Source organism: Bacillus rossius, assembly GCF_032445375.1.
Source record: "Bacillus rossius redtenbacheri isolate Brsri chromosome 4 unlocalized genomic scaffold, Brsri_v3 Brsri_v3_scf4_2, whole genome shotgun sequence".
In the NCBI taxonomy this organism is placed as follows: Eukaryota; Metazoa; Arthropoda; class Insecta; order Phasmatodea; family Bacillidae; genus Bacillus; species Bacillus rossius.
Genome location: NW_026962011.1, coordinates 28,992,731 through 29,011,064, shown reverse-complemented (window position 1 = coordinate 29,011,064; position 18,334 = coordinate 28,992,731). Strand labels below are relative to the sequence as shown.

General features: G+C 40.8%; 1 protein-coding gene across 1 annotated transcript in view; it reads left to right on the top strand.

Annotated features, from left to right (window-relative positions):
- The first annotated feature begins 544 nt into the window (after positions 1–544).
- Positions 545–18,334, top strand: part of LOC134541981 (protein masquerade) — a 37,662-nt gene continuing 19,872 nt past the window's right edge. The window contains exons 1-2 of the mRNA XM_063385753.1: positions 545–679; positions 18,057–18,274. Of these exons, the coding sequence (XP_063241823.1) occupies positions 577–679; positions 18,057–18,274 (321 nt within the window). The 5' untranslated portion in view covers positions 545–576. The remainder of the gene's footprint in view (positions 680–18,056; positions 18,275–18,334) is intronic.

Sequence of the window (18,334 nt, the reverse complement as noted above, 5' to 3'; positions counted from 1 at the left end):
GTGGCCAGAAGACTGCAGCCGCCGTCGCCCCGGGCTGCGGAGGTCTGCTGACCGCTACTGGACGTGTTCACACCGAGTGTCACTGGGTGCCTGCCGCGGTGTCGCTTGTAAACACCCACGTGATCCTCGTTGTGGGGTGGCCGCCCCGGCCACGTGGCCAGGAGACTGCAGCCGTCGCCCCGGGCTGCGGAGGTCTGCTGACCGCTACTGGACGTGTTCACACCGAGTGTCACTGGGTGCCTGCCGCGGTGTCGCTTGTAAACACCCACGTGATCCTCGTTGTGGGGTGGCCGCCCTGGCCACGTGGCCAGAAGACTGCAGCCGCCGTCGCCCCGGGCTGCGGAAGGCCCGCGGGGCGCAGGAAGCGAGCGCCCTCGTAATTGGCCGAGGCGGCGGCGCAAGTGGAGCGCCGGGGTAACGGCACCGCGGGCCGCCGCTTCCTGGCGCGCCGGCCAATCAGCGCGCCGCTCGCTTCTGGGCTAAGGTCACGGCGGCGGCAAGTGGGTCGGCGAGCGACGGGGCGGCCAGTCCAGCGCCGTGCGTCGCCCGGAGCAGAGCTGCGTCGCGCGCGGCATCATGGGAGCGAGTGCGCGGTGGGCGGGGCTTGCGGCGCTGCTGCTGGCCGCGGCTGGCGCGCATGCGCAGGACGGCGAGTCCATCGCCACCAGCTTCCTGTCCGGTGAGTGTCGTATGAACCTGGTGGCTGTGGTATCCACGACATGGAGAGCGGTCTCCACGATATATGCGGCGGTCATACTAGCTGAAGTATCCGGCGTTGCCAGGGCTAAACCAACCTTGGGAGATGATTTTCGGAAAATCTCGTTCTCATTTGAGATCTATCTACTTAATAGAGGGAACATCACTGCCGAGTATCGAGACTGTAGGACATACACTTGAAAAACGGGAAATTTTCATACTTAACGCCCCTGCAAAGACGAAGAATGCATCAACAATGCAACAGTCTTTGTCATGGGAATTTTTGACCAACCCTTTAGGGACGGAATTTCAAAAAATCGATTTTTAAAATTCACCTACGTCACTCAAGGATCTTCTAAACATTATTTCATGATTCTAGACTCACTGGCTTAAGCTGTGTGTGCTCTGTCGGTCAGTGGTGCAGTTTTATTAAGCAGAGTATTTTTAGAATTAGTTGACCCGCTGAGGCGCCGCGCTACGTCAGTCCACAGACAGACTCTCATCTCGCACTGCTTGTTGTACACTGTACACCCCCTCCCCGTAAGTGTGTATTGCCGCGTCTCGAACAAAAATCTTTTTTTTATCGAATTTTGAAATTAAACTAATGAAACAGCACTAAGTAAATATTAATAAATACAAATAAAAGATGCCATATTGGATTAAATGTTTTTAATTCACTTCGAATTCGTTTTTTTTTAACCAATGCCATGTTAGCATGATGGAAAATATAATTACAGAAAGATTGGATTAAGATCCGAAAGTGAATAAAACGTTAACAATGCAAAAGCCGTTTCCAGGAAATGAAGAAATCTTCATCAACAATGCAATAGTAGTTAGCATGGAGATTATAGGAAAAATGTGGTCGACAATCGCTAAAAACATTGTATTATAATTACTAAAACGAATTTTAAATAAACCTTGTCTAGGTGCAAACCAAGGTCATTAGATACCAGGTCGTCTCATCCCGCTATTTTACTGTTATTGGTCAATCGCGTCTGACGTACATGCTAGACCATATTGCCGCGGGAATTCAAATTAATCACGTGTCTAAATGGCACTTTCTTAAATTTTCCGATTCACATAGACTGATGTAATTTATGTACAGGTTAAATGTATCACGTGTTGCTGCTAGTAATATATTTAATCTTTGTTATGTTGTCAGTTATTTAATCGTAAATTAGGCTCAAATGTGTATTTTAAAATCTAAACTGGTGTTGTTGGTAAACATTGTGATGCGTGCTGTTCTTGCAATATTCACAACATTGTGTTATTTAATGCTAGTTTGTTTATGCTTGTTACCATTGATAAGTAATTATATTCAATATTACATTTAGCTTCCTTGCTAGATGTTTAAGTGTCAACATGTTATGTTCATTTGCAGTAGTAAACAAACTTTGTAAGTGTATTAAATATCATACAATATAACAAGTTTTATGGTAATGACTATCCTCCAAAAAATATTCTAAGAATATTTAATGGCCCTTTAACTACCAAATTTCATATTTGTGTGCAGTAATATGATTTTGTCTAATCCATTGCATTCTAACCTGTGGATCTTCCACATGTGATCCCTCTGCCCTTTACCTATCTCTGAGCTTTCCAAAATCCCCTCCCTTTAATTACCTTAACCTATTTCACCATTCTTTCTTTCTCCTCCTTTACAATGTGTCCCACACAAGCTCCATCATCATCACTGATGGTCTATGCATCTTCCTTCTTCCATCATCATTTCTCCTCCGATATTTGTCACTTATCTCACTACATTGCATTGTACCTTTATAACTCTTAAATGTCCATCGCTAGGTACGAGTCCCAAATTCCTGTGGCGTATTCCATATCTGGTTATCACCAGCATGGAAGATGCCTTTTCATTGACTTTTATTTCTCTCCTTTAGTGTCATAGCAGTTAACCCCAGACCCCTACTCCCTTCTTCACCGTCCGCTTTTTTTTTTTTTTTTTTTTAATCTACTCATCATGCTTTCCCAGACATCTTTCATTATGAAAAGCAAGGGCCCCATGGCACTCCCCTGTGGTACGTACTCCATGTCACCACTCCCTCTTCCTACCATTAATTTAATATTAAGTGAGCTAGTAATTTTGCATAGAAAATTTTATTACAGACCTGTCATTTATAATTATTAATTTAAGTAAAAAAAATTAAACTGCACTCTAAAGCTGTCTGGCCTACTATTAACCATGTCCATTTACATCAGCTGTAATTCTTAAGAATGGTAACTCCTGAGTAACATGGTAAATGATCACTATGTGAAAGGTTTGCTAGGTTAACTAGGATCTGTAATTCTGAAAATGGTAGCTCTAAGTGAAAGATTTATTAGTGTACAATAATAACACAATTATTTTTTTAAAGTAATTAATTCTTTAAAAGATATGTATTTCCCTGCTTAAATTCTTTCATTTTAATCCTTACTCAACTTATTTACCAAAAACTAATAGTCTCCAAAATTACCACATATACTATTAAATTTTGATATAAAATCTCAAATTAAAATTGCAAAACAAACTCCCAGATCATTTACCATGATAAAAATATTTTGGTATTTTGGCATTCTTGGCAGGTACATGTTTCCAAGCTGGTATTCCTAAATATGCTCCTTTCCCACTACGGCCACTACTTACGCACCATAGTGCAGGCAGTAAGGCATACTCAGTTTCTGATTTACCTGAACACTTCTTCTGGAAGAAAACATGCCTAAAACACTGAAACACTTTATTCCTACCTTGTGATACTTTCCAACAAGTGGTCCGCAAATATGTGGCTTAAAACACAAATATCACAGACCATTGTTCAAAGTCTTTATTATATGATACATCGCTGGGTAATTTTATTTCATCTCTTAACATTGGAACGTAAAATTGTACTAAGCCGTTAATGAGAAACAGTATCACATAAACATCATTTGCAGTTTAGACAAACATAATTTTTTTTTGAACGAGAGTAACTAGAATAAAAAAATATATTTTTTTTTAATTTGTCAGAAAATTAAACTACTGGTAGAAGATGGAGCATGAGAATAGTTTTTTTTATTTTGTGATCAGATGTTCACAGTAGTAATCATATTTTGAACTGTTAGTTACAAAAAATTTCACCACAAAATGCCAAACTTCTGCTGTAAGAGGTAGAAAAAGAGGCAGGTTTTTTAAATGTGTAGACAGTAACATTCCTCTAGTTTCAAAGGTTAAATGTGCAAAACTTTATTTGTGTAGAATAAAATTGTACATTTGTATATAAAAAAAACAGCATGCAAACAAACATATACACTTAATTTGTATCAATATAAATTTTTATTTACATGTTCGTAATTAATCTCCTTGATTGTGTTTGCAAGATTAATTTTTTGTTACAAGTAAAAAATATATAAATGTTGTAAGACCACCTAGTGAAAAATGACCAAGCTAATAGTAATTACAACAATTATGTGAACAAATAACCATCAATAATATAATCCACTATAACTCTAGTGTGTTAAAATGTAGTAAAAATTTATGTACCTACTTAAAATAATTCTTAAGTGACAGGATTTAAACCTGGAAACTTGTAATCCATAACTACGTACAAACCACTGAGCCAAATAAACATAATAATTTACTGTGAAAAATATTTCATTGTAGGTAAGTGTTTGTATCCTAGGAGTGTAACATCTTTTAAAACTTGCAATATTTATTTTTGTGACTATTAAATTTATTACTAAATGTACTCGTGATTACATTGATGATTTGCATTTCAAAGTCACCATTAATTTAACAGATTTTCATTATTTTTCATGCACATAACACATTTCTCCATATCTTAAATTGTTTTCATTTTATTAGATGCAGTCTGTATACTCTCATCATAATTCTTTACTGCTAGAAACAGTAACAAGGTAATTTTTCTCAAATAATTCATCAGAAATATTTCAACACTCCAAATATGATCCCAGAACATATTTCATCACATCAAAATTCAGTATTTAACAAAATATATAGGTAATTCATAATAATCTACATTTACTTATGCCTATTATAAATTGTGGTGAGTAAGAAGCTATAAAACAAATAAAATTAGTCACTATGTTCTGTCATACAAACTACATCAATTGACATGATTTTTTTCTCTAAATATTTCATCAACATAAATAGGCACTTCAAGTATGTTTTATAATGAACACATATTTGAAAGCTAAATAAAAAGCTGACAAAAAATACACAAAACTTTATTTTTTACTACAGGCATTATCTCATTACTATTTTGCTTTAATTGCTTTTTTCAATGCAAATGTGTAGGAATTGTTTTCCCAACTTGTAGCTGATCATTTATTACATTAATTTACATAAAAAGTAATTTAATATTTTTTTCTGTAATTTTACATATTTGCGAAGTTTCAAATGGTTTAGCGTTAAGTCTCCTTAATGAAATATGTACATAAATAAATTTTGTTACCAAGATATTTATGTAAATGATATAACATTATTTACATGTTGGTTAATACCACCTCTATTAAATGTTAAATTTATTTATTATACTGTTGCCATTAGTTTTTTTTTATATAAGTCATTTTGCACAAAATCCTGGATAAAAAGAATTAGTGTGGCAGCTAGCCATGAAAATTAATACCATATTTTCTTTATCTCTGAAATTTATATGGCATATGTATGTGTGTGTGTATATATATACATACACACACACATACATTACTATATATTTGTACGAATAAAATATAAACTGCATGGCTTTCAATATCATCACACTTTAATGTGATTGTTAAATGGACAAAGTCACAAGACCCACTTGGCTGACCCAGCCACAGGCTGGAAACAGTGGATGATGATGCTTAGTATAAATTTTGGTGTGTGGTAGACAAATACAGGTTATAAATTGAGGTAAAACTAAGCATGACTCCCTAAATACTTCATTTGGAGCTAACAAGACATATTTTACATCACTAGATTATTACTTGTTACCATGGGCACCCATACCTGGGGCAAAGCACCCCCCCCCCCCCCCCCTTGATAGAGAAAGACAAAAATGTAGTTACGTATAAGTCGTCCAACACTGAAATATTTTCACGTAGAAGATTTTAAATATATGTACCTACTTACAAATCACCATTTGTCTTCCAAAATATTTAAAACACCATATACCTCCAGATCTCACTTCCCCCCCCCCCCCCCCTCAAAATATCACATGGGTGCACTTGCTTGTTACATAAGTATACAAACACATTTGTAACTTTTCCATGCATCTGAATTACTTAGTTTGATATGCTACATATTTTCTATTCATGTTGAAAACAACTGTGGTTAGGTTCAGGTTTTTTTTTGTTAAACTGCATTAAATCACTGTGACCCAATTATGACCACAAAACATATTAAAAATTATAAAATGCACAAATATGTAAATATAATAAGAACATAGACAATTACTTGTGAATGTAACAAGGGACAACTCTTTGCAATATGACCAGAGTTATTTATTTAGTTTTAATTTAGTGAAAAACCAGAGAAAGAAAACAATACAATGAAAGAATGAGTGATCTGACAAGCTATGGAATGTTTGCTATTTAAAGATAAACAAAGCAATGACAAATTCATGAAACCAGAAAATGAAGTTCATTAGGTGTGGTTCACATCAAACATGCTTTTATTCAATAAACGATGAGCAATATCAGGAGCCTTATTGTTTTCCTACAAACATAATACATCCAATAACATTTAGTCCTGTCAAACAGTTTTAGAAGTTTTATCTTGCGAAGTCATAAGTTTTTGTTAAACAATTCTGTAGCAAACACACATTCTGAAATTATCCATGACTGCAATTTACAAGTAAATTATTTCATATGAAATACAAAAGATTACTATCACTCCAAACACACCCCACAATTTTTTTTTTGCTAAATCTAAATTAAATGACACTTCCTTCAAAAAATCTATAAGCCTACTATTTATGTTACAATTTTTTTCCTTTTCTTGCACACTTTGTTGCTGCTTCTTCCAACACGTTTTTTACTTAGCTGTCGATTGAGATGATTCAATCTTTAAAAAGTCCTTATTCTTACAAATGAAGCAACCAATTTCTTCTCAACAGCAGGCATTTTTACATTACTAAACCACAGCACGAAAACAAAATCAAAACAAGCACGCAATTTCACAGTTTTGTTTACTTTGAAGGTCTAGCGGATACGTCATATCACGGAAATACCCGAACGACCAAACTCGTTTTTCTTCTGTTGAGACGACCTGGTATCTAATGACCTTGGGTGCAAACAACCATTCCCCTTCTTTTCCCCTGGAGAATCTATACGTTCCAAATTTAACTGCTCCAGACCTTTTCTCGTCTCCACGCTACAAGAACTACAATCAGACAAACTCACTGTTAAAAAAATACTCAGTATTCAATACGAATATAATAACGTGTATAAAATTAATTATTTAATTTAGTAAGATAATCGAGATAAATATTAACTAATAATGAAAATAAATAAATGTGCTGGATGTTTATTCTAATTTATTAATTTCAGTTATTTATGAAGTAATAATGTAATAATTTGTAATGCAAATAAATTATACAAACGGGAATATAGCATAATTGATCTAAATACACTTGAAATTATTTATGAACACAATTTATACCACTAATATATACAATAAATACATGTGTTTATTTATATTGATCAATACTCAGAATCAATCACTCAAATATTAGATTTAAAAGTACATTTATAATTTTTATTTGTATGTAGCATTTTCTTTCTCATGTGAAAATTTCGTTGCTTGGTGATCGCGCATCGTAAAAATTTACTCGCATCATTTATTCATAACGCACCTAAATAAGTACAACTCTAAAAAAAAGCATTTAATATCTCACTATGATGGAAACAATAAAACTCAAATATACGCAAAACTAAATAAAATGACGGAGATGCTCACGTTTTTATGCGATAACTAAAACTTAATTATTCCACGCGTTGAAAACAATAAATCCATCCAGACTTGCGATTATTCACAATTTATTGTGTTCGTAGTTGAACATGAAATATTCAGTTCTTTGCGGGGGGGGGGGGGGAGGGGGAGGGAGGGGAACGTGCATGTCGAAGCGTCTCAAATCGTCCAGTTTTTTTTAATGTTGAGATTTCCTTACACTAAATCATTCATGGACTTTGAGTACAATCGTGTGTTAACATTTGATTTATTTTAGATTTTTTCCCGGAAACAACTTTTTTCTATCGAATACAACCACGTTCAAAGGAATTGTTAATAAGAAGTTACATACGTTTTCGTTGCAATGTTTGTAAATGCAGTGCTGCCAACGACCTTTCCAAAGCACAACACAGGGAGAAGCCCCGCTGCCGTTGAGTGCAGCGTGGGTTTAATGCACGGCCTGAGTGCCAGAGGACTCAGCTGAGCTGTCCGCGAGTGTGCTCGTGTGCTGTCTCACGTCCTCTGGCGCCTGCCACATGGCTGTTGATGAGTCGGTCCTTCGTTTGTCGCTCTCGCAATCGATACAAACATTAAAACTTCATTACAAGCGAATTCTGGCTATTGAGTGAACCGGTCATGTGTCTAAAAATTGAAGCACAACACTTTCAAAAAAATACGTTTTAAACATAGCAATTCTTTTACTTTGAGATATTGTGTAGTAATAAACTTGTAACCAGCCTACAGTAAATGCAGCACTATAGATGCTAGTTCAAAGAAGACATTGTTCTTAGCAGTAGCCTAAGACGAAGTGGTTTATTGAGTAGTTTGATTCCAACCATTCAGCCAGGTAATACGTTTACACAGAATAGGTGAAAAGTATCGATTTACTATCCATAAATAATTCTTTGGAACCTAATTGCTAAATTATTTGGCAAATGCTAAATGACTTAATTGCAATTTTTATAAAATTCTCTCGTGGGCTCTGCTTGCCCAGGTACACACACGGTGTGCAGAGCTTCAGGAAAAATAACGCGATTTCAAAACTACAAAAGATATCCGAGTAGAGTCTGTTTACGAAAAGCATTTAAGAATTCGCTGAGGGACGATTAAGTAGTTTAGTTTTCAGATTAAGTTTTTTAACAGTAGGCCTACTTTTAAAAGAGTTAAATTGCTAAAAGACGTTTTTTTCCAGATTAATATTTAGGCATAAAACGACCGGTACAGATACTTAAGGTACTTATAGTACTTAAGGGTCTTGTATTACACCTTTAAATCATTTCTACGCCATATAATGTTTCGGTCACCGCTCAGATTTCGTAGTTGTCCCATGCACGACGAGAAGACTGCGCGCAATACCGCGCTGGAAGCAACAGCGAGCGTCGCGCTTATCATCCCACCTCACTGACACAGATACGCTCCTGACGAGGCGGGCCTCTTAACCTGAAAAGGAAAACACCAGCTCTGCGACATGTGCAACACGGCGTCCCGGCGTGTCGCAGCTGGTTGCGGGCGCCCTGTGTCCAGAGACTGCACTCCGCACACGATGTCTCATCAGGGGCGCGAACCCGGACCTCGCAAGCGGATGCGGCCGGCGCAACATCGCCGGGGAAAGTTTCTCCGAAAGCAAAGCCTCGCCGACCGTAGCCTCCGCGGACTGACTCACGGCGCGCGATGCGCCGCTAGTGAAGAGTCGCCATCAGCTCCAGTAACGAGCACAAGCGAGTTCACACTTGGGGCCACATCACAGATGCAACAAGACCGAGGAAACTTTTTAAAGTAATATTGAAAATAAACGTTGTCTTGCACACTTATCAAAGGCTCTTACCGTAAAAAATGTTGTTAATTTACTTTCATTAAAATAAAATTTTATAATTATTTTACATTCACTTGTCGAATTTATGAGTTTTGTTACAAAGCTCTACATAAGTGTTTTATTAAATGCGCCATACGTTTTAGAATGATAGCATGCAACTTCTCTAATCCTTGTTGATGCAGGCGACTTTAAGGAGAGACCACTTACACCTAACTGGCCAGGGCGTGCTGACTCAGCCAGACCACCAGTAGCAGGTTATAGCAGCGTCGAGCGGCGGAGTAGGGGCTGCAGGCGCCCGGCTCGGCTGTCAGCTGTCAGCTGTCAGCTATTGTGCTGAGCCACCGCGTGCCCGCGCTGCAGTGACGCCGCTAAGTGGTTGCCTCCACACACGCAGAGAGCTATCAGTGACTTCGGCAGCAGGCCCGGTGAGAACGCCTTCTTCGTCTCATCCAAACACACGCGGCTGTTACTGCGAGAGGTTCGCTCCGTCATGTCATCTTTTCGACCAGTATTTAATAAACCTGTTGCATTCCCGATCTGTTTAACCAACTATATATATATAAGTCTGTATGAAGCGGTAGTGCCATTCACAACATTTAAGCGTGGCATGAAATGAAGCGGGCTGTCTTGTACAAGGATCAAACTAACACCCTGCGGCCATTCCGGTGAGTGAAGGAAACCTAGCATCTTGTGGAGGACTTCTTCCCACCATGAGGACTTCGGCCTTTTGAGGTTTTTGTGACGGGGATTCTTTTTTCTTCTTCTCTAGTACTTCGTTGGCTCAGACGAACAATACTACCGCTCGGCACCTAAAAAGAGTAGAGTGCGTAATATCCTGTTGCCGCTACTCTACCTTCACGCCCGCCGGGGTGTGGAATAAGAATGAAAGTCTTTAGTTATCATTTGGCTTCGACTGAAAACTGTGAATCCAACCCTGGAGCCAAAACAACCAATGAAGTGGGCGAGCACGCAGCCTGGAGACTTCGACTCACCATCAGACGAGTAACCTCCACCGCTTCGCGGCTCGCGAGTGCCGGTCTCAGGACACAGGCTCGTGTCTGTGGTAGGGGTAGGAGGAAGGGTAGGCAGCCCCGGTGGAAGGAAGGAGGAAGGACCCTGCGCCTGCTGTGAGGCAACAGGAGGAAGCTCACGTCATCGCCTCGATGCCCGCGCGCGGGGAGAAAGTGACGAGGCCTCTCCGGCCGCGGACAATCAGAGGACTGCGTGCCGCTCCGCAGCTTCCCTGCTTGTCTTCCGGGTCTGGCTTCCAGGGACCGCTGGCCCGTCGTGGAAACCATGTGCGAAGAATTGTTTTATAAAATATTTCAGCGAAGCACGCGCGATGACGATAGTAATGACCCCACTCCATATTAAAGTACACTTTCATTGCTTACCCAATGCCCTGTTTTAGTTTTATACACACACAGGGACTTGCGGTGTTGAATATCTGGCCGCTTGATCGTAAAGAACAGGCCTTTATTGATGTTTAAGTTTGTATATAAAGATAACATTAAGGTGTCTGCGAATATACAGGAGTGAACAAAATTGCTTTACGATGAGAAAAGTAATCATACGTGTGAAATGTGTATCCGTTTTAGATAGATTTCGAAGGAAGACTACATATTGCTGTTGGTTCACCATGGTGCAAGTTCTGAAAAAATAAAAATTCTACTTAGTTTGTTGTTTTATGGTCTATAGACCCAAAACCATTGTTAAAATAAAGTATCATGACACATTATTATGGGCCGGATGAATTGATAATTCGGAACTAATTACTTCTAGACTAGAGATGGAAAATATCGTTTGAGTTCGTTAATGGTCAATATCGCACCAAGGGCGTGCAATAGGAAGATTATTGCAAAAATCACTATAACTATCTTAATATGAAAAATAACATGCTTACATCCTTTTGAAGTTTTTATACTTTCTAAAATAATATCAGAAACTTTAGTTTGGAAGGTTTATTTTTGATGACACCAACCATTAACTCAAGGGGTTAGTAAGAAATATTAGGCGTTGAAAGATAAAATCGATTACTGCTTAGTAGGCACAGTATCAAATTAATTATTTTCTATGCAACCAAAATTTACTGCAAAGTTAAAATTGAATTTGATCTATTTTGTTTTGACGTACCTACCGAAATCTTGTTACGCCTGTAGGCCGAGTCGCAAGTTTTTTTTATTTGAAATAATTACTGAAATTCGCAATGATGGTACTGTTACGAGTAGGAAAACAGATCCGGAAAGGATAGCCCAATATTAATTAATTGCAGTTTTATTTATTACCTAATATTTACACTATTATTTAAATGACAACACTTTAAATGTCTTTCCACAAATTAACCACTCTTTCATTAAGTCCACAGTTACCTCTCTCCATTGGAGCTCGACTCGACAGTGGCTCTCTCTACCACTCGTCTCTTACCACTCACCTCTGTCCCAACACACTGCCTCGCACTACTCACTCGTCCGCCGCACACGCAACACCCCTATGCTTCGGTCCCCGATGCACCGGTCTTCGCACACCAAGTCCACTGCTCGCCGTCCTCTATCGCTCACCAAGGGCTTCACTTCACTGTTTTCGCCAGCCTCTGTCACTCACTCTAGAGGCGGGCGTCTCTTATATACCTGGGAAGCCCAGCTCTGGAAAGGTCTCGCAGACTGCCCCTCGTTTCTCCGCCTCTAGAGGACCTTGGCGGAACAAATATTAGCTGCGTAAAAATATATAGTCTTTAGAACTTATGTAATTCTATCTCAATTTTATTTATTAATATAAAATGTTTGGATCCAAATCAATATTATTTTTTTTACAAAATATACCTTAACAAGTTACCAACGCCAAATTCGTTTGCCAGCTGAACATTTTATAACTCTATTAGATTACAATAAAGGCTAAAATATAAATACTTTAAAAATATATATAACTGACTTACGTTATAACGTATTGCCCATTATAAAATTATTAAAAGTTTAGAATGATACCTGTCCAGCGCGCGCTGCTGACCAGGGGTCACTGCGAGTTTATTAGAGACGACGTTATAAGAGACGAGGTTATTAAGGACACACTCGATGAGAACAGGGAACTTGGGAAAGGAACCGGTCACGGCGTATTGCAAGGATCGCAGCTTCGCCCGAAGTGTTCCGGGAGTCCACGAACCTCGGCCGAGACCCAGCCCCCGGGCCGGCCCGAGGCTAGCGAGTCCAGAGTCGCCGCTGGAGCAACCCGCTGCCCGACTGCACGCGGGCCGGCGGCCGTGGATGGAGTCCCCGCGATGCGTGAAGCTGACCTCGAAGCCGCCACCGCCCTTGACCTCCGCGCCAGGAACCCGCGCGGGCTGCGCGCTGACCTCGTTCTCCGCCGGACGCTACTCGGCCGGACCGTCCTGCTAGGCAGTCGACGAGCAGGTGCTACTCCGCTGGACGCCTCCAGCAGCCACGCGACGGAGCTTCGTGCGCGCGTCACATCACGAGGAGCCGTCGTTTAGGCGTTCCGAGGAGAAAGTTGATCACGATGGTAACTCTAATAAGGTACGACGGATATTCGTAAAGCAAGCTCTGTTCGGTCATTAAAAAAAATGAAACTCAATGGAAAAAGTCTTTATTGGCATCTTTAGTTCACTATATACGTACTTTATATTTTCACATAATCTCCATTCAGTTCCAAACACTTTTTCCACCGCTGCACCCGTTTCTTTAACTCTTCTGCATAGAAGTTCACCGCCTGGGAATGGAATGGACGCCTTGGCCATAGGCATCATGGACTTCTAATACGTATTGCGTGTAGCCTAAGTAGAGGCGCTTAGTAAACATCTCTGGAAAAACTTTTAAGATTCTACGTACTATAGTCAAAAAATTATGGCTACTGTTTTTTTTTTTTTTTTTAACGAAAAGGGCGTCATTGTGGTTGGTATACTGAAACGTGGGTCAACAATTACAGCAAAAATTACAAAATACAATTGTCAACTGGTTTAATTTCCAGGCGGCGACCTTCTGTGCAGAGGGTTTGAAGAAACTGGTTCAGCGTTGCGAAAAGTGCTTGGAACTGAATGGCAATTATGTGAAAATGTGAATTTAATATGTAGTAAACAAAATCTGTCACAAAAACGTTTTCTTGCAAGTTTATTATTTTAATGACCAAACGGATCTTATGTACTTTACGAATACCTCTCGTATATAAGCCTACGAGTATGTCTCACACCACGGCCCATTGAAGGTATCAGCTGTTATTGCCAACACTTTCATGTAGCCTACTCAGCCATCAAGCCTCCACGATACTGCATATCAGTGATACCAACCTGCAACCCGTCAAACGTTCGTACAAAATTTAAAATTGTAAATTTGGGTTTTCACACGCTTTAGATGATATAATCATAATGCTCGGATGCTTGGCCTTGTTTTCTATCACAAACAAAAATACTATCAAAAAATAAAGGGAAGGTTTGATACCAGAAAGTAGTACACAAAGTACAAATTTTTACCTTTAGATTTTTTTAATTTTCGTAACTGGTATTCATTATACAAAGGTTGGCTGAATGGACCAGGGAACGGATCAGCTGTCAGGTAATTGGCTGCCCTCGTGTCTTAGACTTCGTCGCGTGCCGACAGTATAAATCACTGGACGCTGAAAAAAAAAACTCATGGTTTCAGTTCGCGATAAGTCTAGCGTTCCAGCCCGGATACCTCTGTGCCGTTTATGTGATTATGCCGCATTTCATCCGCATGACTGTGAGCCAACGAGACAACCCTTAAGTCAAAACCGTGCCGAGTCAAGGCATCTAGGATGCTCAGAGCGATTGCTCGGGCCAGCCAACATGCGACAGGTTGTGTCTCGAACGGTTGCGGGCCTCGTGGTCCGACTGCTAGGACCGGACGTCGAACCGCTGGCCCACGGAGAGACCCAGGCGACGGACTGCCGTTCAGTACCTCCATTTATGACAAATCTGAGTTAGGTACTGCAAGGAGAAAATAAAGGGTGTTGAGAAACTTCAAGTTGGAAGGACCTGAGAATGATAGGCGGGGTTGCATCCAAGTTGAGACGTCATACTAGAGGTGGGTTGCAGAGTATCAATCTGCTACTTTGTAACTGATACACGCCTGTATCAAGTACTGCAAACGAGTACACTATCAAATATCAAGTACTTTAGTATCAGTTTAGAATTCACCTGGAACAACACCACGGCCAATGTGTGCAGAACCCGATCGCAGATGACGGTCACTTGGGCGGAGCTTGTGAAAGGGGAGGGAGCGGCACGACGAATAAGGGATAAAGAAGGTAAAAAAATGTAGGGGAGGGGGAAGCCCAAGATGTACATCAAGTTCTGTTCCTGCCCGAACACGCCCGACCAACCTCGGATTTATTTATATATATTTATATTTCTCTGTTTATTTTAATGTAGCTATACTAACTCAACTAACCGTCCATAGTGTTCTAAAGTGTTTTAATGTAGCTAACCTAACCGACCACTTTTAATATTTGAATTCATTTTTCCTGCGCAAAAATAAAACAAATCCCGAGGTTGGCCGAAGGTGAATATTCGGGCGTGTTCGGCCAGGGACAGAGCTTTATGTACATCTTAGGATTCTCATCAAAGTACGCTCAGTGCGCAGTGCGTTCTCCTTGCAAAGATTGAAGACTCTGATTACGAAAGGCGTGGAAAGAGAACACCAATACCTTTTTTCGACTACGAGGAATGTTAGAATGAGAAAACTGATACCTTTTTACGACTACGAAGAATGTAGAATGAGAAAACTGACCTTTTTACGAAGAACGTGGAAAGAGAAAACTGATACCATTTTACGCTGGTGATGACGGCACGAAGGATGTGTAACCTGTAACGAGAATGCTGATACCGTGTTGCTTCCTGGGACAGCTACTGCTTAGCTGATACAGAAGTATCAGCTACTTGTAACCAGTACATTACTGTATCAGTAACTGGTTGGAACAGACACCGAAAATTGCTGTAACAACCCACCTCTACGTCATACTAGCTACCAGCCAATGCAGAGGACTGCTCGAGTACGAAAGTTAGCGGAGGTAGCGGACACTGGGAAACACGCAAGATGCTTTGGGTCCCTGCCAATCACGCACGGCAGAAAAGTACCGCCAAATATAGTCCGCGAGTCGTTAACTGCAGACGATCGGTTCTCCGGCGAAAACCGCTGCGTCGTGCGGCGAGCGTGACTCGTGCGGAGTTACGGAATGACTTTCGCGGGTCCGCGGCGGAGTCCCGGCCGCAGGAATGCACTGCGCCCCGTTACGGTGACGTCACGGGCCGTTACCCGGACTCGCGCAAGGACACGGCCGGAAAGGTCGCGCCGGGCTCGGCCAATCACAGCCCGCGATTCTCGCCCGGGAGAGCTCGCGCCTTCCACCGACCCACGTGTACAGTCCGTGTCATGTGGGGAGACCTAAGATACACATAAAGTTCTGCCATTCCCGATTACACCCGAACAATTCACCTCCGGCCAACTTCGGGATTTGTTTTATTTTTGCGCTAGAAAAATGAATTCAAATATTAAAAGTGATCGGTTAGGTTAGCTACATTTAAACACTTTAAAACACTATGGACGGTTAGTTAGGTTAGTATAGCTACATTAAAATAAACAGAGAAATATAAATATATGTATAATTAACCCGAGGTTGGCCGAAGGTGAATTGTTCGGGTGTAATCGGGAATGGCAGAACTTCATGTGCATCTTAGGCTTCCCTGTCATGTGGCGTGTCTCAAACTGGACAGTTCTCTGAAGCGGTGTCTTTCTGTCTCTGTTGTTCTGTCAAGACTGTTGTCAGCTGCTTCAGTGATTGTCAGAGTTCGCAACCAAACATATATGTTGCTTTAGCAAGTGGAATTGGGGTGTAAGTACCACTGGTACCCTTTTGAAAATGTCAAATTAAAGACAAGTTATATTACAGTGAGGCCGCCCGATCTGGTCCCAAACACTCACTGCAAGCACTAACTCTTTTACCAGCTCACAAGGTAAACCGTTGCTTGCCCAGATGCGGCATAACCTGCAAATTAAATGAAAATCAGTGGTAATAATCCAAATGCTGAAAACTTTAAAAAATGGCAGAACATTAACAAGACAAAATATATAAATTTTATTAAATTTATTGAAAATTAAATATCAAACAAAATTTGGGGAAAAAGCCAATTTTCCATAAATAATACCAAAAAAAAACAGTCTGATCTCATTACCTTTTTCAGGTACTATGAAGCTATTACATATTTAGTCAAAAATATTCTGAACTTTTAAATATATATCTCAAGATACTTTATAACAAAGGTTTTCGAGCGATAAGTTCTTATATTTCTGAAAAATAACACAGTATACAATTACAAATAATTCCAAGGCTTTGGAGGGTTAAGTTACTTTTACTACTCTGAAACAAATATGGCCAACAAGTAAACAGCAATTAAGGTGTATAAAGTGCAAACAAGTACAGAGTATTATGAGCACAAAAAAACTAACATATACTTTACCAGGTGCTTCACACATAAAATACCAAGGTAAATCGTTTCAGAAAACGGTAGTGAAATTTGCAAGTAACCTTGTACAATAGCAAACATATCAAACTTAGAAAAAAATACTGGCCATTAAAGAAAATAATGAACACAAAAATTATACTTAGCTCTCCAATTACCTCAATATTATTGTGCCTCTGTCTCACTCTCTCTGATGGTGTTGTCGTCTTGATGGTCCTTGCTGCTCCATACTGAGCTGCCTAAAACCCCGAGTGTTTATACCCTAAATGTCTCCCTCCTCCCTCCTATTGACATCAAACCCCTGCCATCCTTCCTCCCCCTCCCCCCGGGATCTACGTCCAAGCTAGTTTGCCCTTAATTAGACTCTAAGGGCGGTATTCCAAGACGTTTCAGTAAGGTAGCGAATATGCACTGCCTTGTTGGGCAACTGCCGTACCCTAATTCTCGGGCCATATTCCAAAATGTATCCTAACTGAACCCCTGTAAGGTATCAGATCGGCAGCCGTTTTAATAAACGAGGACTTGTGCGGGGCTATAAACAGTTGTACTTCGTGGAATCCATCGTAATTATAGCTTATTTTTTAAAATTATGGAATTATAATGTGGAATAAAATATTTAATTTTGGTTGTGCAAGAATAAACGATGAATTTTTGGCTGTACTTATGTTTGTTGTTTTTTAAGATATTAGGGGCGGAAATTGTAATCGTAAAAGTTCCGTTAAAGTTCATTAAAAAGGAAAATATATATATACAGTTATGGATCAAATCGGCAACAGATAGGACACCAAAAATCAGTGCCCTAAAAATAAGGGACTGGCCGTGTCCTATCGTGCACTTGGAATATGGTTAGGGTACAGGTATTGCATATTCAACACCTAAACCCTTATTTTTGTGTCTTGGAATATGGCCCTAAGCCATTGGCCAAGCGACCATATTCTGGTCTCCTGCGCAGTGGGCCGTCACTGGTGTTGCAGCCGCAGTCTGCACCGAGTGTCGCTGGCGTGTGGTGACAGGGGGTTGTGGGTCGCAGGACTGCTAGACACCATCACCACGACGGCGGAGAGCCGCGACTGCCCACTATGAGTGTCGCTGGCGCAGAGTGTCGCTGGTCACGCGCGGTGACAAGAGGGTTGTGTGTCCCGCAGGACTGCTGGACACCATCACCACGACGGCGGAGAGCCGCGACTGCCCCGGGGTGTGCGTGCACACCCTGGCCACGCTCATCTGCTACCAGGTGCTGGAGGACGTGCGCTGCCCCTCCGCCTCCATGCGCTGCTGCGTGGAGTCGCCGCCGCCCAACGGCACGGTGGCGCCCGCCTCCAGCACCGCCGCCCCCGCCAGCCCGCCCCCCAGGCGGCCCCAGGTCAGTCCCACGCCTCCACCGACTCCTTGCGGACCTCTTCTATGCTAGGTTATATACTTT